At 40.6% G+C, this 22,235-nt stretch overlaps 1 protein-coding gene across 1 annotated transcript in view; it reads right to left on the reverse strand.

Moving 5' to 3' along the window:
* Window positions 1–467: 467 nt before the first annotated feature.
* The window catches only part of ccdc18 (coiled-coil domain containing 18), a 37,585-nt gene continuing 15,817 nt past the window's right edge, over window positions 468–22,235 (reverse strand). Inside the window, exons 12-26 of the mRNA XM_063885178.1 lie at window positions 21,574–21,705; window positions 21,284–21,418; window positions 20,652–20,729; window positions 20,101–20,217; window positions 19,806–19,973; window positions 17,445–17,587; window positions 13,255–13,418; window positions 12,033–12,246; window positions 10,236–10,335; window positions 9,982–10,119; window positions 8,927–9,067; window positions 7,923–8,048; window positions 5,901–6,302; window positions 3,464–4,174; window positions 468–749 (exon numbers count right to left, since the gene is read on the reverse strand). Of these exons, the coding sequence (XP_063741248.1) occupies window positions 729–749; window positions 3,464–4,174; window positions 5,901–6,302; window positions 7,923–8,048; window positions 8,927–9,067; window positions 9,982–10,119; window positions 10,236–10,335; window positions 12,033–12,246; window positions 13,255–13,418; window positions 17,445–17,587; window positions 19,806–19,973; window positions 20,101–20,217; window positions 20,652–20,729; window positions 21,284–21,418; window positions 21,574–21,705 (2,790 nt within the window). The 3' untranslated portion in view covers window positions 468–728. The remainder of the gene's footprint in view (window positions 750–3,463; window positions 4,175–5,900; window positions 6,303–7,922; window positions 8,049–8,926; window positions 9,068–9,981; window positions 10,120–10,235; window positions 10,336–12,032; window positions 12,247–13,254; window positions 13,419–17,444; window positions 17,588–19,805; window positions 19,974–20,100; window positions 20,218–20,651; window positions 20,730–21,283; window positions 21,419–21,573; window positions 21,706–22,235) is intronic.

Here is a 22,235-nt window from a genome sequence, read left to right on the forward strand (position 1 = left end):
ATGGATCCTTTCCCTTTCCTTTGTAGTGATTTAGAAATAGAAAGTTGGGATATTACACATTTTTAAAGAAATTGACCCAGAACATTCCCTCTGTGGTTTGAGTTTTAGGCTCTAAAATCACTATTCTTGTCATGTATAGAAAATGTGCAATTCTAAAATATAATATCTGTAACAATCAATCAGTTATTATGACCCTACTTTGTTTCTAATTATTTAATATTTAACTTGTGTAATTACAAAAGACTTAAACCAAAACCCAAGCATATCTGATGTTCTTGTTTTCGAAACCAAACAAGCGTTCCAAACGCAATTCACCCTGCTTGAGCCATCCTCAGACTCTCAGAATATTCTTCTCATGGACAGGAAGCTGCCAGTTGTTCTGGTAGCATCCAAACAGATGTTGGAGAAGGCAGGGTTTACATTTCTCTGGAGAGTAACTCAGAATCACTGTGGTAGACACATACAAATACTTTTTATTCACTTAGTTTATTTAAAATTGTGAAAAAAATATATAAATATCAGTTAGAAAAAGATAGAAAATGAAATGCTACATTCATACTGTACGGAACATCACAGTAGATCATTTACAGACTAAATAGTAGTCATCTTAACTCAATGTTTGACAGATTAACGCCATCAGGACAGATTAAATGAGATGTTAATTACATGTACACTGACACCGCAGTGTGAACAGACTTTCTCTCTGACGTGTTCTTGGCAGCACAGCTTCATGTCTCCTTGACTTTCCTCTAAAAATGGAGAAGAAAACATGCATCATGCTTCAGCCTGCTTGTGTTGTGATGATTAAACAAATAATTACCCAAATATTTGCAAATCGAATCGTTTAAGAAAATAAAAATAGAACAAGCGAAGGAAAGAGACAGAGCACTGGAACACGGGGGAAATCCACAAAAGAACACAGACAGGAAGTAAACACTAAAGGGAACAGCAGAAGGAGACACACTGTTAGTAAACACTAAAGGGAACAGCAGAAGGAGACAGACTAAGTAAACACTAAAGGGAACAGCAGAAGGAGACAGACTGTTAGTAAACACTAAAGGGAACAGCAGAAGGAGACAGACTGTTCGTAAACACTAAAGGGAACAGCACAAGGAGACAGACTGTTAGTAAACACTAAAGGGAACAGCAGAAGGAGACAGACTGTTAGTAAAAACTAAAGGGAACAGCAGAAGGAGACAGACTGTTAGTAAACACTAAAGGGAACAGCAGGAGGAGATAGACTGTTAGTAAACACTAAAGGGAACAGCGGAAGGAAACAGACTGTTAGTTAACACTAAAGGGAACAGCAGAAGGAGACACACTGTTAGTAAACACTAAAGGGAACAGCAGAAGGAGACAGACTGTTAGTAAACACTAAAGGGAACAGCGGAAGGAAACAGACTGTTAGTTAACACTAAAGGGAACAGCAGAAGGAGACACACTGTTAGTAAACACTAAAGGGAACAGCACAAGGAGACAGACTGTTAGTAAACACTAAAGGGAACAGCAGAAGGAGACAGACTTAGTAAACACTAAAGGGAACAGCAGAAGGAGACAGACTGTTAGTAAACACTAAAGGGAACAGCAGAAGGAGACAGACTGTTAGTAAACACTAAAGGGAACAGCACAAGGAGACAGACTGTTAGTAAACACTAAAGGGAACAGCAGAAGGAGACAGACTGTTAGTAAAAACTAAAGGGAACAGCAGAAGGAGACAGACTGTTAGTAAACACTAAAGGGAACAGCAGGAGGAGATAGACTGTTAGTAAACACTAAAGGGAACAGCGGAAGGAAACAGACTGTTAGTTAACACTAAAGGGAACAGCAGAAGGAGACACACTGTTAGTAAACACTAAAGGGAACAGCAGAAGGAGACACACTGTTAGTAAACACTAAAGGGAACAGCACAAGGAGACAGACTGTTAGTAAACACTAAAGGGAACAGCAGAAGGAGACACACTGTTAGTAAACACTAAAGGGAACAGCAGAAGGAGACACACTGTTAGTAAACACTAAAGGGAACAGCACAAGGAGACAGACTGTTAGTTAACACTAAAGGGAACAGCAGAAGGAGACACACTGTTAGTAAACACTAAAGGGAACAGCAGAAGGAGATAGACTGTTAGTAAACACTAAAGGGAACAGCGGAAGGAAACAGACTGTTAGTTAACACTAAAGGGAACAGCAGAAGGAGACACACTGTTAGTAAACACTAAAGGGAACAGCACAAGGAGACAGACTGTTAGTAAACACTAAAGGGAACAGCAGAAGGAGACAGACTTAGTAAACACTAAAGGGAACAGCAGAAGGAGACAGACTGTTAGTAAACACTAAAGGGAACAGCAGAAGGAGACAGACTGTTAGTAAACACTAAAGGGAACAGCACAAGGAGACAGACTGTTAGTAAACACTAAAGGGAACAGCAGAAGGAGACAGACTGTTAGTAAAAACTAAAGGGAACAGCAGAAGGAGACAGACTGTTAGTAAACACTAAAGGGAACAGCAGGAGGAGATAGACTGTTAGTAAACACTAAAGGGAACAGCGGAAGGAAACAGACTGTTAGTTAACACTAAAGGGAACAGCAGAAGGAGACACACTGTTAGTAAACACTAAAGGGAACAGCAGAAGGAGACACACTGTTAGTAAACACTAAAGGGAACAGCACAAGGAGACAGACTGTTAGTAAACACTAAAGGGAACAGCAGAAGGAGACAGACTGTTAGTAAAAACTAAAGGGAACAGCAGAAGGAGACAGACTGTTAGTAAAGACTAAAGGGAACAGCAGAAGGAGACAGACTGTTAGTAAACACTAAAGGGAACAGCAGAAGGAGACAGACTGTTAGTAAACACTAAAGGGAACAGCAGAAGGAGACAGACTGTTAGTAAACACTAAAGGGAACAGCAGAAGGAGACAGACTGTTAGTTAACACTAAAGGGAACAGCAGAAGGAGACAGACTGTTAGTAAACACTAAAGGGAACAGCAGAAGGAGACAGACTGTTAGTAAACACTAAAGGGAACAGCAGAAGGAGACAGACTGTTAGTAAACACTAAAGGGAACAGCAGAAGGAGACACACTGTTAGTAAACACTAAAGGGAACAGCACAAGGAGACAGACTGTTAGTAAACACTAAAGGGAACAGCAGAAGGAGACAGACTGTTAGTAAAGACTAAAGGGAACAGCAGAAGGAGACAGACTGTTAGTAAACACTAAAGGGAACAGCAGAAGGAGACAGACTGTTAGTAAACACTAAAGGGAACAGCAGAAGGAGACAGACTGTTAGTAAACACTAAAGGGAACAGCAGAAGGAGACAGACTGTTAGTAAACACTAAAGGGAACAGCAGAAGGAGACAGACTATTAGTAAACACTAAAGGGAACAGCAGAAGGAGACAGACTGTTAGTAAACACTAAAGGGAACAGCAGTTATCATATTTCTCTCTAAGACAGGAGGTGTTGTTACCTGCAGTGCGAGGCTGCGTCCACTCTGTGACGGCCCTGTTGAGCTCCATAAAGACGCGTCCTCCTGCATGGCTAACGTCTTGTTAACAAACCTCAGCATCCCTGTCAGTGAACTCATGTCCATCTCCACCTCCTCCCCCACCAGCGTGTTCACAGACTCCCTCCTGGACTCACTGATCAGCTCCTCGTCTCCCAGCTGCATGGAGGTATCTTCCATGTTTCTGTGTTCTTGCATGTATGTAAGAGGGTTGAAGGAGAGGTCAGAAGTAGCTGTAGTCTCCACGGCGCTGAGACCCTGCCAGCTGTGGTCCACTGTGTCAGGGAAAGAGGAGACGGAGGGGGGGGACTCCCACGGATGCTTGCTCAGAGCCTCCTTCAGTGTTTCCTTCAGGCTCAAGGGGAGATCCAGAGAGGAGTCCACACTGTTGCTCAGCCAGTTGCAGGATTGGTTGAAGAGACGAGGGGCGGAGGCTGGAGGAAGGTAGGTGTGAGGCGGGGGTGATAAGCGAGGTTGAGGTGAGTGACCGTGCTGAGGAGAGGGGAGGGTTGCTTGAGGCTTATGGGGGGAGCAAGGAGGGGAGGAGTTCTCTGAAGAGTGTGTGAATGTGTGCAGAGCGGGGAGGGAGAGGGTGTGACTGTACAGGTGATGCTGCCGCTCAGCAGCTCGATCCAGGCTGGAAATCCTGGCCTGGAGACGGGTCACCTCCGACTCCTGCAGCAAGACAAGGACACAGTGATTGTTTTAGGGTTTCCACAGCTTCTTAAATATGACATTAAAGGATTTTTAAAAGGTCCAGGCCCATTTCTCTCAAAGTGAAGGAGCAAAACACAGTATAGTTTGAGACATGGAGCAAATGACATATGTGCAGAAAGCGTAAAAAAGCCTGTCACTGAAGAATTATGCTTGTTATTTCTATTTTCTTCAACTTTTTATGATCTTTTAATGTAATGAATTGGTTTTTTTATAATGTGTTTCCTTTGCACTGTGTCATAATGCTTTTAATGTGTTACTAATGCTACTCTCAGACTCCTGCTGGTAGACCAGAATACGTCTGTTCAGGGGTTTCCTTAAACATCAGATATTTCAAAGACTTTTCAGGCCCAACTCACTGTACACAGCACATAACAGTTTGAGACAAGAAAGAATGTTAATTCCTGTGACATGTAGCTTTGCAGGGGGCCACATGAAAGAAATATCCAATTGTGGGAGAAATGTAAAGTAGAACACTTTCAAGATTTCATAATCATGTTTTTTCTGAATATAATTGAAAATAAATGTAGAGACACTTCCAAAATGCAACTTTCAGACTTCTGCAGGTAGACAACAACACAGCGTTTCTTTCAGGGTTCCCACATCCTGTTAAACAACAAATTCAAGGACTTTTCAGGCCCAGTTCCCTGAAATTCAAGGACTCACCCCAGCATGATTTGCGACACGGGACATAGTGTGAAACAATAACATAGCGTAGCATATTTAACCATTTGGTACCACTTTTCAATAAGACTACCATTATAAAGGGTTTACGAATAGTTTGTAATTAAATTATAGTTAGGTTGTGAACACTTTATAAATCATTAATACGCTTTTATAGGACATGAGATAAACAAAACATCAAGATGGATGGGGGGAGAATCAACTCAGTGAGCAACAGATACAGGATGCTGGCTGATGAAGAAGAGGAAGTAAGCTATGTAGCCAATATAAGGCTTAGTCATCTTGCCAAATAGTGAGCCTGTGTTGATGTATGAAAACTATGTTAGAACTGGTTTATAAATGTTTGTTAATGATTAATAAAGTGTTTACAGCCTCATTAATAACCTCATTATAAACTCTATGAATCTTTTATAAGAGTAGTCTTATTGTAAAGTGGTACCACACCTTTCAACTAAACTTTATTGCCATAGAGTTAGAAATAGTATCCATTTGCCAAAACCTTCAAGGCCTTCACCCTGCTTCCCTAAAATCACAAGCTTCAAGGATTTCAGGGATCCACTGGAATAATGTTGTTTTTACTGAAAATAAATGTACAGACACGATTCCATGATGTGAAGAACACATTGTTTTTCAGGGTTCCTGTAACTTCTTAATCATCAAATTCAAAGACCCTGGCCCATTTCCTTTAAATTCAAGGAGATATTTGAAGGATATGGAAGGAAAGGAAATGCGGGAGATACAGATTAAATAAACTTATGTTAATCACCAATTCTAATATTGAATCTAGTTAGTTCAGGTGATCAAAAATACATATTTCTAGAATTCTGGTGCTAACTTGTTTGTTTAGCCTATTTCTGGGAATTATTTTCGCCAGACATAATGACCAGAGTTTAAATTTGTCAGACTTCAACTGATTTTTCTGGTTGAAATCAGGTAAATAATGGCTAACAGAAACATACACCATGAAGCAGCCCTAATCACTCTCACTTGTAGAGCACTGTACCTTGATGAGCAGAGACTCGTCAGAGGTCTCCATGTTCCTCCTGGAGGCCTGCAGCTGGACTCTGGTGTGCTGTAACTGGGCGCTGAGCTGCTCCAGCTGGTTGTGGAGCTGAGTGTTCTGGGCCCGGGTCTGCTCGTACAGAACCCTGCTCTGCTCCAGCTGAGCTGCACTCTGATGGAGCTGCGTCTCAGCCAGGCCTCTCTGGGTTTGGAGGAGACCGGCTTGGCTCCGGGCGCGATCCAGCTCGTCTTTGGTTTGGTCCAGCTTCGTTTTGGTTTGCTCCAGTTGGTTCTGGCTCTGCTGGAGTTTAGAGGCGAGCTGCTCCTGAGAGGATAGCATAGTGGAGGAGATCTGCTCGGAGACTTTGAGGAGCTGACCTCGATTCTGCTGCAGGGACTCCAGCTGGGAGAACCAAAAACAAGAGACACGTTGTGAGTAGTAGCTTCATGCGCTCTCACATTAAAGACACCAAGATGTTATGCATTTTGGAAGCCTCTAGTTTGGTATATTTCCGATCGCCAACTTGATTTTTCAGAGCAAGATGAAAGCCTGTCATGAACATAACCTTATCCTCTCATCGTTAAAAATGTCAACACGACTCCAATCATTTTGGGGTTGTTAAAGTTTTATATTATATATTCACATCACTATCATTTTTACAATACCAACTTATTGTGCAGTACATAAGCAAGACCTCAAACATTTATCGATTTATCCTAGCACATATCAACCTGACCTGGATCATTCTTATATTGTTCACTCATTGTATGATATAGGGACAAGACTTTGATATTTCTTACCATAAAAACGTATCGTACAATATATAGAAATAACGGTAATTTAATAAATCCAAAACTGGAGTAATTTTTGATCGTTCAATTGTTTGTATTAACATGACCATTAATTTTCACATTTATGGACTTATTGTACCATATGGACACAACCTAGATTTATTTATTTTTTTATTGTAAAATATAAAGACAAGACCTAAATCATTTTGAAATTATTATCTTATAATTTACTACTTAATTTCAGAGACATTGCACATTTTTGTTAACAGAGCCTGAGAGTCCATTTACATTTTTTTGGTTGTTTATTTTATGTATTTAGATTATGTAAAGAAATAAATTAAATAAATAGAAATCACATTCCAACTCTGAATGTAAATTAAAAGTGAATTGCTCTAAGTATAGGTGTACTTATTATGCTATTTATTTATCATTGTTGGAATGGATTCAAATTCCTTGTCACATGATAGGGATGTGGGCTGCTGTGTTTCCAAAAGTGTTAATATTTTTAACACATTGCAGCGTTCCAGTGTTTGAGCACGCCTTGTGCACATACTGACAACAATGGATTTAAGGGCACGTGGCACGTGTAAAACCACCATGGCACTTTCACATTGGCTTCTATTTTTCAGAACTGCAGGCCAATTCCTGTTTGATACGCTCTATGGGTCCACCATGAAGTTATCATGTAACCCCAAAGGTTACAGCAGTACGAGGAAGTAAATTCAGCACTATCTAAACTCACAGCAGGAATTAAGACGTTATCAGCTGTGGGAGAGATAAGGTCATAGGAACAACGGGTTGGAGGGCGTCTATAAAAAGACAAAAAGAGGAAAGAAAACTGATGAAAAGGGAACAAAACAAACCCTAATGACGTAGATTGGGAGAGAAACGGAGAGCAGACTGACAGACTGGGGGGTTTTCTGAACAAGTGTGGTCACATTCTTCTGATAACGTTATGATGTTCGAGTGAATCAGAACAACTACAAGCTGCACCACAACATCATGGTTCCCTTCCACATATCGCTTTCTATTCCCCAAAAATAGAGTGTGTAGGAGAGGAACTCCCTCTGGAGGGAACACAGGAATTTAAGCCTTTGCAGACCATTTACATGCACACAAACCTATAGAACACACTACAGGACAGGGGAAACCGCTAAAAGCAGAATAGGGCCTGTGATGCATTCCATGGAGGAAGATGACACCGTGTATGGAGCTCTGGTCCCTGATGTACCTCCTTGCTGTGCTGCTCCCTCTCCTGCTCCAGCTCCTGCTCTAAAGAGGTGACCATGCTCTGCAGCCCGGCCTCCAGCTGCAGCTTCAGAGCCAGCTCCTCCTCCAGCTCACACAGCCGGACCTCCTGCAAACACACACACACACACACACCACAGACAAATTACTGGCAGTAGTAGTAACAAAAATGTCCGCCTCAACAAGTAATGCCTTCTTTTATTTGACGACACACTAAAGAAAATAAAATACATTTGTTCTGTTCTATTTTGCTCCGACTAGTGCAGAGAAAACATGCAAAATGTACATTTAGTTGAATATTTTTCAAATGGGATTATTATTAATATTTATCCTATATTTGCAAGAAAGATAACATTATGTAATACTTCATTTGTGTAGTTAAATATAGAAAATGTACTTAGAAGGGGCCCCATTCTGCTTTCTGGGGATTTTCCCTTTCTGTAGTGTGTTCTATAGGTTTTAGTGCATGTAAATGGTCTGCAAAAGCTAAAATCCCTATGTTCCCTCCAGAGGGAATGCATCTCCCACACCCCCTCCTGTCTGAAACGCCTTCATTGGACTACTTTTACTTCCATAACATAATTATGACTATGTAACACTTGCACTTCTATTGGCTAGCGCTCCAACACATTGTACGCGGTAGGCTAAGAGGGCGAGACATCTCTAAGTGGTTGACCAATCACAACAAAGCCGGCCAGCTAACCAATCAGAGCAGACTGGGCTCTGGTTTCAGACAGAGGGTCTGAAAAGAGGAGTACAGGCAGTATGAGAAAAATAAATAGATTTTTGAACATTAACGCATGGAGGCATGACAGAGTAGAGACACTACATAGGCTACTGATATAAACCTGAAAATGATTATAACATGTCCTCTTTACTGTGAATTATACTGTGATATATAGTAGCTAAAATGTTCAATCGCACTTAAAAGTAGTGTCTCACCTTAATCCCAATAACAGATAAAAATAGATTGTGCTTTTGCTTCACCTTCTCTGTGTTCTGCAGCTTGGTGGCGTGCAGCTCTCTGGATAAATCCTCACAGCGACGTTCAGCTTCCTCAAGTTGTTGCTGTACCGTGTGAAGCTTTTGCTGACACACACGCAGCTGCTGATCACGCTCCTGGGATTCCTAACACCAGAAATAAACACATTAGGTAAGTTCAGGTAAGTGTCTGAAGTCATTCATCTTTTCACAGTTTGCAGTGTTGTTTTTGAAAGACAATCTTTGAGGACACCAGGTTAAAATAGGTTATACTTCCACACAACTGATGTATTCAGAGGTTTTATAAAGTTACAAGTCAAATATAAACAAAGAGTCTGCAAACATTTACACAGCCTTTGCACAATCATGGCTTAATTGCGTTGCTGACAGTAATTGATACACATTACATTACAAATACAATACATTAATCCAAATATTGTATATATACATTTTGAATGAAATGAAATAAAATGTTAATTTAATATAATATCTATAATACCAGAGTGTGTGAATAGTTATGTGTAATTTATTGCATTTAAATATAAAGTAATCTTATTTCATCTAATTAATTTTCCAATAAAGAGATTGTACATTATATATAATAATATTATATAAAATAATAATATTTTTTTATCAATTTAACTTTACAGTATCATTTGAAATTTGAAATGAATCAAATAAAAAATCAAATACTTTATTAAAAACAATGTTTCCATTGTTAATTATGTATTAAAATAACACAACTCCCTATAAGCCATTTAGCAGCACCAAACAGGGCAATATAAAGCGTGTTCACATTTACTTCCAGTTCATAGCTGCACACACACCTACTACACTACCAAAGGTTACACATTACAGTGCAGATAACACTTATTATCACAAACATCATTATCATTTATTACTCAGCGGTCACTCAATCCGTCCTCTGCTGGAGTCATCACACATACAGTTGTGTTCTTGCTTTCAGCTTTCAGTGAATCGGATTAAATCATCCATTATGGCCGAGTTTACAGAATTTTTCCTCACATGTTGGGCCCCCTTACTGTGTGTGTGTTTCTGACCTTCATGTTTCTTTGTGTGAGCTCCCTCTGTGTGTCCCTCAGCTCTTTCTCTCTGGCCTCCAGGTTCTGCTGCAGTGACTCCACCTTCCTCTCCATCTCCTGCTTGTGCTCCCTAATGGTCACTTCCAGGTGACCCAGCTGGGAAGATAAAAGAAAAACAATGAAAAATGAGGAAAGAGATGGCAGAAAAACACATTTTCAATAGAATGTAACACCCTGAAAAATCTGTGTGAGCGCTTGTGTGTGTGCTGTACCAGCTGTGCTCTCTGTTGGAGCTCCCCCTGTCTCTCCTTCAGTGCATTGTCCATGTCTAAGACCTCATGAGTCCTCTCCTCCAGCTCCCTCTGGGTCTCACTGTAAAGCAACACATACTTTAAAAAATGTGACACCTAATGAACATCTGTAAAAAGATAAAAAGCGCACTGAGTAAGTGAGTGCAATATTTCATGATAAGGGACTCTATTGATTGTTGTTGTACATTTTTAGGTTGATTTGAGTGCTTACACCATGAACAACGGATCATTTTAGGATCCTTTTGGACTTCAAAGAAACTCATGACTGTAGCGTGGATTATAATAAACTTGTGTTCTTCTCTAGAGGGCATTTCTGTTCTGAGCGTCAGCATGCCCCTGCTGATGCCTGAGCTCAATGGCCTCTAAAACAGCGGTTCTTAACCTTTTTAAGGTCGCGACCCCTAAGCAAAAATGTGAGTTTGTGACCTAGTTATTTAAGTTGCTCCAGTCACTGTGGATCTTTGATGTTGTTTTCTCTATTCCTGGTTCTCTTATAGTCTGCTGTAAGAAACTCATGTGCAGCACATCTCGACTCTCAGAAATACACTTCTCACAAATCTATCTTTAGCAAATGGCATCACGGGTAAAGGCAATGTACTGCAGCAGTCATTCTCATAATATTATTATAAAAACATATCATTACACATTTATATGTTATAAATATTAAAACAAATATTGGAAAATATACAAATATTTTGGACTGATTTTTTAATTTTATTTTTATGTTATTTGATTTATTTCTTCAATATTATATGGAGACCCCCTGGAATTACCTTAGGACCCCAATGAGGGTCCCAAACCCCAGGTTGAGAACGAAATGCTCTATAAGACACCAATATGGGAATGATTGCTGTGATTAATAAAGTCATATTTGTGTTTCTTTTTTATCAAAACATTTTCAATCCTTCATGAGTGCTTGGTGTACAACAGCTGCACAAAGTGTATTACACAATGTGTGTAGTTCAAAGAAACACACTTTTTTATCTGATCATTTAAATAAATATATATAACATTAGAAAAATCCACACCGCAAATACATTACACCACTTCAAATAACATAACTTAAAGGGCCATATTCTGCTCATCTTCAGGTTCATATTTGTATTTTGTGTCCTTTAAAATGTCTCCATGCTTTAATGTTCAGAAAGCTCTTTATCTTTCTCATACTGCCTGTGCTGCAGCACCTCCATTCACCCTCAGTCTGAAACCTGAGCCCAGTCTGCTCTGATGACTGCTTAGCTCTATTGTGATTGTTCAACCATTAGCCTATATACGTACAGTTTGTTGGAACGCTAGCCAATAAAAGCGCGAGATACATACATAGTGACGCCTCCATTGGACTCCTTTGTTTACTTCAGTTACATAGTGATGTCACTACGTAAACATTTACATGCACAAAACCTATATGACGCACTACGGGAAAGGGAAACCCCATATTAGGGGTTATTCAACAATAACAATCTGAAATTCATATTATATCATTACTTCATCTGAGAACAGATTTAGCCATAATATCCAGAAGTGATACAAGTGTGAGTGGAAGGGGTGCTCTGGGGCAGTAAGGGGCCCCACGTGTGTCAGTTTGTGAGTTTGAACTACAACATGTACAGTGTTGACATTGATTCACACACGAGGCCGATCCAGAGCAGGATTTCAGGATTTCTCTCTGAGCAACAATACACGGACGTCATCTCCACATGAAGCTCATCCCTTGTTCCTGTGAGCAGAAGGATATTTCACACGAGGGCGTGACCTCACCTAAGTTGGATAGTCAGTTTTTCCACCGAGGCTTGCCGCTCGTCTGCGGTAGTCTGGGTTCTTTGCAGGACGTCTCGGAGTTCCCGTAGCTGCTCCAGAGTCTCGCTCAGCTCTGCGCGTACCGCCTGCAGCTGCCCCTCCAGGACCTGCAGTCGCTGGGAGACGTTGTTCCGGTTGGCCTCACAGCGGTGCAGCTTCTCCTCCAGATCCATCACTGGGAGGGGCAAGAAGGAACCAAGACCCTTTAACACAACAGCAAGACCCACTCAACTGTAAGGAATAGACTTCTTCCCCATGCTAGAAGACAAGTATGTCCTCCTTTGTTTTCTTCTGGTGTGTCACGTTAGAGTCACAAATGTGCCAGAAATATAGGGTTTATTTATTGATTTCTTATTAAGTCTCTCTTTCACTCCCTTAAACCAGAGTTGCAGATTGTTGGAGCAGTAGATATTAGGACAGCTTTGATGAGTTTTATTTTTAATTATATGATAGAGTTTGAATGAAGTGTGACACGATGGTGACTGAGGTACAATCGCCGTTTCTGTTATTTGCAAATCTAACTCGATGAAATACAAATGTATTTAAACTAAACCAGAGTTTGAGGTGGTACGAAAGTGGGAAGATAAATAAATGTGGTTTTAATGAGTTGTATTTTCTCTTGAGTTGGAATTGTGTTTGACATGATGAACAGTGTGTTTTAATACTGTCTGGCGATCTTTGGCCACAGCTGTTCCTTTTTTACATTATACCCTGCCAGATGATAGTTTTTTTTCAACCAAACCAGCATTGTAGACTATTGTGTAAAGACATTTAAAAGACAAACAAAGATAGCTTTGATGTGTTAATTTTTTTTTCCTGAGAACTTTAAATCAAGTGTGTTTTACCACTATCAGAGAATTTCTTTCACTTGAGTCCGGTAGCTTAGAGAATAGAATAATGACTGTGTGTCTTGTGTGGATATATAATTAATATCCTAATCCCTCACTTCACCTCGAACCGCGTCTTTATAGCCTTGTGCTGTAAAAAGGACATTTAGCGTGTAAGCTCCATCCCTGAGTTGATCCGTTTAATACCAGGACTAATGCTGAGTCACTTGGAATGAATGCTGATTGTAATGTTTCCAGACAAAATGTGTTAGTGGCTATTTGTCTAGTGGGAAAGTAGGTTACAATCTAAAAACCAGAGCTGTGTCCTTCTGTCTTCAACGGTCTCTTCAACATACCCGTGTCACTCTTGCTGTTGAGCTGGCTCCTCAGCTGCTGCAGGCTCTCGTCCATGCAGCTGATCTGAGAAGCCTTGACGGTGACATCCCTCCGCAGGCGCTGCAGCTCCGAATCTTTAGAATCCAGCTCCCCTCGACACTTGACCATCTCTGATTTCAGATGGCTGCAGTACGCACAAAGAGGAAACACATAAAAACAATCATCAGTGGGCTTGTACAGCAAATTAAAGACTGGAATAACCATTTGTGGACAAGTTACTGCTGTAAAAGGGAAGAAGATAGGACATATGAAGCCTATAGCAGTATGCACATCGCATTGTTCCTGCAGTTCCTCACCTCACTGTAAGCATGGCTCCCATCGTAGACTTAAAGGAAGGAAAATCCCTTTAAAACTGTTAACTGAGCAATGCAAACATGCCCTTTGATGCCACATTCAAACCAAAAACATGCTTTGGAAGCATTAAAAACAGCATAAAAAGAGAAATAACCAGCAGAACTATGGGATGAGATTTCTCCAGAAACAACAGGCTTCTTAAACTAAGTAAGATCTCAATTTATATGTATAAGGGTGAAACGAGCACGGAAGGGAGGGCTGCTTCATGCCTGCAGACAAATAGGATGTGGTGATATCACAAGACTGTCCCACAGACTGCTGAGGCGTTTGATTGTCTTTGCTGCGGGTCAAGAAGAAAACCACGCAAAAAAACATTCTGTTAAAAAAATAGCAGCAAACAAAAGCCCCACACAAAGAGCGCACCAGTGAATGCTGGGAAATACACTCAGCTCTACAAGTCTGCGAACAAATATTGAATAGCAGTAAATAAAAGCCCCTGATTTGTCATTTGCACACCTTCAGGATATTTGTTTTTCTTTCAAAAAATAGAAAACGGAAAAGAGATCGAATTGTATTTTTGTTTTCTACAAAAAAAAGGCTAAAGGAACTTTGTATGCTTTAAGTGGCGAGGGGCGGGGCGTCATTTTGTTGTTGTTAAGAGACGATGATGTTGCTAGAACATTTTTGGGGGATATTGTTTGAATACTGGATTGGATAGATAGATAAGAATAATGTTGCCCTCTTCTGCTCCTTCTCAGGTTCATTTTTGCATGTAGTGTCTCTCCTGGGACATGTCTCCATGCTTTAATGTTCTAAAAGCTCTTTATTTGTCTCATACTGTCTGTGCTGCAGCACCTCTTTTCACCCTCTGTCTGAAACCAGAGCCCAGTCTGCTCTGATTGGTTAGCTGGCAGACTCTGTTGTGATTGGTCCACCACCTTGAGATGTCCCCCCTCTTAGCCTATAATGTACAATTTGTTGGAGTGCTAGCCAATAGAAGAGTGAGTGTTAAAAGGTGATGTCATGATGTTGAAGAAGTAAACAAAGGAGTCCAATGGAGGGTTTTCAGGCAGGGACTTTAGCTTTTGCAGACCGTTTACATGCATTAAAACCTTTATTAACAAACTACAGGAGAGGGAAAACCCGCCAAAAGCAGAATAGGGCCTCTTTGAACGATGGGATACGGGCTTACCTCTGAAGCCCCAAAAGCTGATCAGAGTTTTGACAGTTTGTGTCCGCCCTCATGTTCCCTGTGCTAATACCAATACGAGCTCACAGTAATTGTACCATCCTTAGCAGCAGTCTGTTACCTGTTTAACAAGATTCAAAGGTTTTAATGTCATATGCACACACGCTACAGTGTAGGAATGCCAATGAAAAGTCCTGAGTTCCTCCAACAATGCAACATAGTTATATAAGACATAAAACAATACATTAAAATAAAAAAACCTGCAGACGAGTACCACCGTGCATTCTGTCTTTATCCTGGGTCCTGGTTTATGACCAGAGACCCGTTTTCTACATGCATATATGCCTGTTTAGACTTTATTAGAGAATGACAGTCTTGAGAGGGGGATATAGAGGGAATGAAATGCGTAAATTCCAACCTGCGTCAGTACAAGTGCCGCAAGCACTAACCACTGTGCTATGTGGCGGCCTGATTGTGGTCTCTTTTGAACACCAGCAGTTATTTATTATGCCTAATTTTTAAGGGAAAGCAGAAATGAACTCCAGTAACCTGACACTCAGGAATAATGTAATTATAAGCCTCACATGTGATTGAATGGAAATGAAGATGTATGTACAGTGGGGCAAAAAAGTATTTAGTCAGCCACCAATTGTGCAAGTTCTCCCATTTAAAAAGATGAGAGAGGCCTGTAATTTTCATCATAGGTACACTTCAACTATGAGAGACAGAATGGAGAAAAAAATCCAGGAAATCACATTGTAGGATTTTTAATGAATTAATTGGTAAATTCCTCGGTAAAATAAGTATTTGGTCACCTACAAACAAGCAAGATTTCTGGCTCTCACAGACCTGTAACTTCTTCTTTAAGAGGCTTCTCTGTCCTCCACTCGTTACCTGTATTAATGGCACCTTTTTGAACTCGTTATCAGTATAAAAGACACCTGTCCACAACCTCAAACAGTCATACTCCAAACTCCACTATGGCCAAGACCAAAGAGCTGTCAAAGGAGACCAGAGACAAAATTGTAGACCTGCACCAGGCTGGGAAAACTGAATCTGCAATAGGTAAGCAGCTTGGTGTGAAGAAATCAACTGTGGGAGCAATTATTAGAAAATGGAAGACATACAAGACCACTGCTAATCTCCCTCCATCTGGGGCTCCACGCAAGATCTCACCCCGTGGGGTCAAAATGATCACAAGAACGGTGAGCAAAAATCCCAGAACCACACGGGGGGACCTAGTGAATGACCTGCAGAGAGCTGGGACCAAAGTAACAGAGGCTACCATCAGTAACACACTACGCCGCCAGGGACTGAAATCCTGCACTTCCAGACGTGTCCCCCTGCTTAAGCCAGTACATGTCCAGGCCCGTCTGAAGTTTGCTAGAGGGCATTTGGATGATCCAGAAGAGGATTGGGAGAATGTCATATGGTCAGATGAAACCAAAATAGAACTTTTTGGTAAAAACTCAACTCGTCGTGTTTGGAGGAGAAAGAATGCAGAGTTGCATCCAAAGAACACCATACCTACTGTGAAGCATGGGGGTGGAAACATCATGCTTTGGGGCTGTTTTTCTGCAAAGGGACCAGGACGACTGATCCGTGTAAAGGAAAGAATGAATGGGGCCATGTATCGTGAGATTTTGAGTGAAAACCTCCTTCCATCAGCAAGGGCACTGAAGATGAAGCGTGGCTGGGTCTTTCAGCATGACAATGATCCCAAACACACCGCCAGGGCAACGAAGGAGTGGCTTCGTAAGAAGCATTTCAAGGTCCTGGAGTGGCCTAGCCAGTCTCCAGATCTCAACCCCATAGAAAATCTTTGGAGGGAGCTGAAAGTCTGTGTTGCCCAGCGACAGCCCCAAAACATCACTGCTGTAGAGGAGATCTGCATGGAGGAATGGGCCAAAATACCAGCAACAGTGTGTGAAAACCTTGTGAAGACTTACAGAAACGTTTGACCTCTGTCATTGCCAACAAAGGGTGTATAACAAAGTATTGAGATGAACTTTTGTTATTGACCAAATACTTATTTTCCACAATCATTTGAAAATAAATTCATTAAAAATCCTACAATGTGATTTCCTGGATTTTTTTTTCTCATTCTGTCTCTCATAGTTGAGGTATACCAATGATAAAAATTACAGGCCTCTCTCATCTTTTTAAATGGGAGAACTTGCACAATTGGTGGCTGACTAAATACTTTTTTGCCCCACTGTATATATGCTGACAGACTTTCCCACTCACTCTGAATGAAGTTTTTCCATAGAAAAAAGAGACTTTCTGAAATAACAGTTCATGGGAGGAGAATATTTTCCTTCCTATGGATTAATAAAGTTCTTTGCAGTTCGTTTCGTTGTTTATGCTGCCACTAACACTGATTTTTAAGCAGATATATCAGAATACAAAAAAATGCATTAATGCAATAAACTTGAGTGTTAAAGAAGCAAACGTTAATTAAGAGGACATATTAAGCTCAATTTCAGATTCATGTTTGTCTTAACTTAGCAAATCTTGTTTTTTACAGCACAATATCGCTCATGTTTGCCCAGATTGTAAAACATTTGTAAATTAGTACATAAAAAGAAAGTAAATAAAGCAACCTTGTTGGACCCAAAATGTCCTCTGGTTGATTTTGTATCTTGTGTGCGTGCGTGTTCCTCTCACCCGACACACTCCAACAGCTGTGTGTTCTGCTGGCTGACCTTCTGCAGCTCCTCCTCCCTGTGCTGGGTGTCCTGCTCCCTACTCCTCGCCTCGCCCTGCAGAGCGGCCCGGGCTCGCTCCAGTTGCTGCTCCAGGGTGGACACCTGCACACAAACATTCATTTCATCCACTACTTTCTGTTCTATTGTACAAAACTGGAGATATTGAAAGACTGAAAGATAATAATGACCCAGAAATACAAGTATGTTAAAGTAACACTCCCTTGTAACGAAGACCTACGGAAAAGCCTTAGGGTCAGATCAAACATTTTTATTATTATTTTGCATTTGTTTTGAATTGTCAGTGTACGTGCTCAACCTAATAGTTAGATTTATTTTGATCATTTTCATTTATTATTGACGTCTTTGTTCTCAAAAAGGGTATTTCAAATGTATTAGTAATATTTGTATTTTAAATACATTATTAAAATGTATTCTCAGCATTATGGCTTTATTTTGAACTTTATTCTCAATATTTTAACATTCATTTATTTAAGTTGTACATTACAACTTTATTCTCAAATTGTATTTAAAATGTTTGGCATTTCCTTTTATTTACATTTTTGACTTTATTTTCCACATTTCATCTTTATCCTGAAGGTTTCTAAATTATTCTCGTCGTTTAAACTTTATACTCGACTTTCTAACTTTCTTTTCTTCACAATTGTTCTTTATTCTTATTTCAACTCTGTATTCAGAATCGTATTTCTACTTTTCTACATATTTTAAATGCATTCTCAACATTTCAGCTTTAATCACATAAACATTTTTTTACTTCATGTCTTGCCCTCATCCCCTCCTGTTTAAGCCTGACTGTTAATCAGAACAAGGATGAACACGATCTCTTCCTTCAGGCAATCTGCTGTAGTGTGTTAGCAGGATGCCGCTTCTTTTACAGAGCGGCTCCACATCACCCTCCCTGTGCTCTCTGAATGGAGACTGTTGTCCTCTGTTTGTTGTGAAGGACAGAAAGTACAGCCAGCTCCTAAAATGTGCTGAACTGGAAAATAAATCTCATGCTCATACAGACATTTTCTTTCAAGCCGTGACAGTGATTCAGTCACAGTTTGATCAGTTAATGAAACATTTGCATTCATCTTCTGTTACATTATGTCACCTAATAAAAAGCTACTGGAGCCTTTTGCTTTTTATTTTACTTGGAGACCCAAAAAGGGAGACATATCCTGGGTTATAGAAAATGTAGTAATGGTTTATACTGTAGCTGCGTGCAATGACTGAATAAACCCAAAAATGGAAAAGAAAGATGGCGACCCTGATAAAAAAAGGAAATCTCCTTGACACAGTATTTATGTCAGCATCTAAAGATGACTAAGTGGAAGCCTTGAACAAATCATTAAAGGTCTCCTATTATTCTATATTTGAACAATATATTGTAGGGCAATATCTATACAATGCATCCATATGTGAAGTGTTTTGCTCAAAATACCAAACAGATCACGCATTGCAGCATGCCTCAACCCCCTCTATTTCAGCCCTGTTCCTGAAGTGCTGATTCTGTGACTGTAGCTTTACATTTGAGCTGAGCTGAAGCTGGCCACGCCCCTTTGCAGCGTCATGATCTCTCTCTGAAGAGACAAGTTTCTAACAGAGAAACTCAGCTAAACGCTGCCGTGATTAAACCTCATATTATGTTCCAAACCAGATCCAGCATTATTTCTGAAACACTTCTCAGTGTTTACCACTAGAGCAGAGACATTATATGTATTATATATACAACAACTCTAAGTCCCTCCTGCAGACATCCTGTTGAACACACAGACACACAGAGGTGCTGTGGAGGGGATTCAGCTCAAGACTGTATATTGGGGACGATAGGTTGGGAAGTGTCACGTGGGCGGGACGTTGCCAGGAGTTCAATGTAAAGCCAGCCCACATTTCTGTTATGACGTCATATCGGCAGCAAATCTGGATCAGCTCGTTTGTACCCCCGTTTTTAGAGATGTGGGTAAGGAGGAAAAGAGAGAGGGTTGTATTATCTGACACTTTGTGGGTGTCCTTACACACCGGGGACACATATTTATGTAAAAAAGACATAAAAAAGTGCATTTTGAATAATAGGGGACCTTTAAGTGTTTTGGGCCGTTGTTATGTGTTTGCACCTGTTGGTCAGTGTACCAGGCTCCTCCAACAATGCAATATAGAATATAATTGAATTAGTGTAAGTGACACAATGGTGCATAGCTTTTGAAGAGGAGTCTTCTTTATGAGCTGCAATAACCAAAATGGTGGCGAAGACAACAACTCCCATGATCCTACGCTACTTCTAAGCAAAAATAATTTTGTTTGATTTCCTCCAGCTTACCTGTTTCTGTAGCTGGCTCTGACTCTCCTCCAGCTCAGAGATGTGAGCAGAGCTCTCTGTCAGCATGGTCTGCTGCTGCTGCAGAGAGAGCTGCAGCTGCAGGTTCTGCTCTCCAGAGCTCTGGCACACCAGGGTGGTGCTGTGCAGCTTCTCCTGCAGGGAGGACACCTGAGGAGGGAGGAACAGGGGATAGGATCGGGTTAGCATAAAGAAAAGGAGAGGAGGCAGATCAAAATGGCTGAGAATGATCTTGCAAACAGACTAATTTCAACTCAGATTGTATGCAACGCTGTACCTTGTCTTTGTTCTTCTGCAGCTCACTCTCATAGCTCTTCTTCACCTCCTCCATCTGCTGCAGGTAGAAGCTCAGCTCTTCTCTGCACTCTGATAGAGACGTCTGCAGTTCACGCGCCTGATGCACAAACACATGGAAGGTTCAAAGATGTTTTTGTACATTTAAAAGGTCCAGTGTGTAAAAATAAGTAGCACTGTGCAGCAAGGTGTCAGATTGTAACCAACTGAATCCTCTGCTCAGCCTTCCCTTTCTAAGCGTGTAGAGAATGGGTCTTTAGATACTGTAAAAATGTCAACAGACCTCTCTGGAGTGCGTTCGGTTTGTCTGAGCTACTGTAGAAACATGGCAGACTCTGAAGAAGACCTGCTCCATATGTGGATATAAAGGGCCTTTTCTAAGCTAAAGAAAACACCAGGATTCTTGGTGAGTATACACAAATAAAAACATAATTACGCATACTTTATTCAATTTCTGCCAATAGATCCCCTAAACTCTAAACACTGGACCTTTTAATCTCCCTTTTTGTCTTTGGGACTGGTCTTTGTGCAAACCTTGGTGGCAGACTGAGTCGCCTGCTCCTCGAAACTCTTCAGCAGCTCCTCGTTGTGTTGCACTTCATCCTGCCTCTGCTGTAATTCAATTAAAAGATAAACACAATACACCTGGATGAAAAAAGTTAAATCTTTCAATTAAATTCAGTCGTTTTAACCAATGTCAACCCTTAAAAACCCAGTGCTCCATAATACAATAATAGAGTGCTTCAGCAGACCAGGAAGATGACATGTTTTTGTCCCATAGGGAAAAGATGGCTAAATATGCTTGAATTATTAAAAGCTATAGCCTTCAGATGGAAAGCTTGATATATCATAATGTATGATTTAATGGTGTAATGGCCATGGCATCAAAAATTGTGGTGACATTTTGGTCGTTAAGGGTCTTTTGTAAGTGTTTGTAATCCCACCTTTCATTTGACTTTGGCTGAGGTTAAAATGTGCAACCTCACCCAAATCTATGCCATATCATGCAAGACAGCCACACTTAAAATTCAAAAGACAAAAATGTCCCTAGTGAGTCACAAAGGTCAAAGTAATTGTAGGTTGAATCTGAAATGGTTCCTGTGCTTGACCCAGTGAAGGTGGAAAATGCACAGATATGCTTCTACCCACTGTCAGACGGTCCTGACCTGTGTGAGTTGTTCCACGGAGCTCTGCAGCAGGAGAGCAACTTCCTGAGCCTCGTCTCTCTCCTTCTGGACCGAGCTTAGATTCTGCCCCATCTCCAACAACCGAGACTGAGCCTCCTCCACACACAGCTGCAGCTGCAAAGGAGAGGACAGAGTTTCTAGGTGGAAATGAACTGATAAACATTGCTTTGTAGCTGATGAAACATAGATGCGTTGAGTAGAATTAAAATAATGTAAAGAGAATCAGGTGGGGTGTGGGGGGGATGCAGAGTGCAGATGTATGAGATCACCATTTCTATTCTGTGCTGATGCTCCGTCAGTTGTTGCGAATGAGAGTTTTTACACTGCTCCAAAGACTGCTGGTACTCCCTCTGCTTTCTACTCATCATTGACTGGTAATGCTGAACAGTGCCCGTTTTCTCCTGGAGTTAGGAAAAGAGAGACACAAAATAACTGTAAATGGTGGAGCTAGAGAATACATCCAGCCTGTTCAAATTATAACCTGTGCTGGAAAATGCTTATGAATCATGTAAAAAACACATTTAGATTGACAGATTGTTTTCAAAGACAAATCAACATAAACTTCTGGAACATGTGTCTGTACAAAACATACATACAAAAGACCACAAAACCATTCATGAAAAAAGTTTACATCTATTGAGAGCCAATATACAGCTCCGGAGAAAATTAAGAGCCAACTGCAGCATTAGCAGTTTCTCCAGTTTTAATATTTATAGGTTTGTCTTTTATTTACTTTGTATTGTATTCTATAAACTACTGACAATTGTTCTCTGTGTTGGAGTTCAACAGACACTGGAATGGCTGCCATACATGTAGAGAGTGGTCTCTTCATTTTTGTGTCCATCACTTCATCATCTCTAACAATGCTTATAGGAATGTGTGCTATAAAAGAAATTATAGAAAAAAAAAATAGCTAGAGGCGATTGTATGA

The sequence above is a fragment of the Eleginops maclovinus genome, chromosome 6, assembly GCF_036324505.1.
Source record: "Eleginops maclovinus isolate JMC-PN-2008 ecotype Puerto Natales chromosome 6, JC_Emac_rtc_rv5, whole genome shotgun sequence".
Taxonomy (NCBI): Eukaryota; Metazoa; Chordata; class Actinopteri; order Perciformes; family Eleginopidae; genus Eleginops; species Eleginops maclovinus.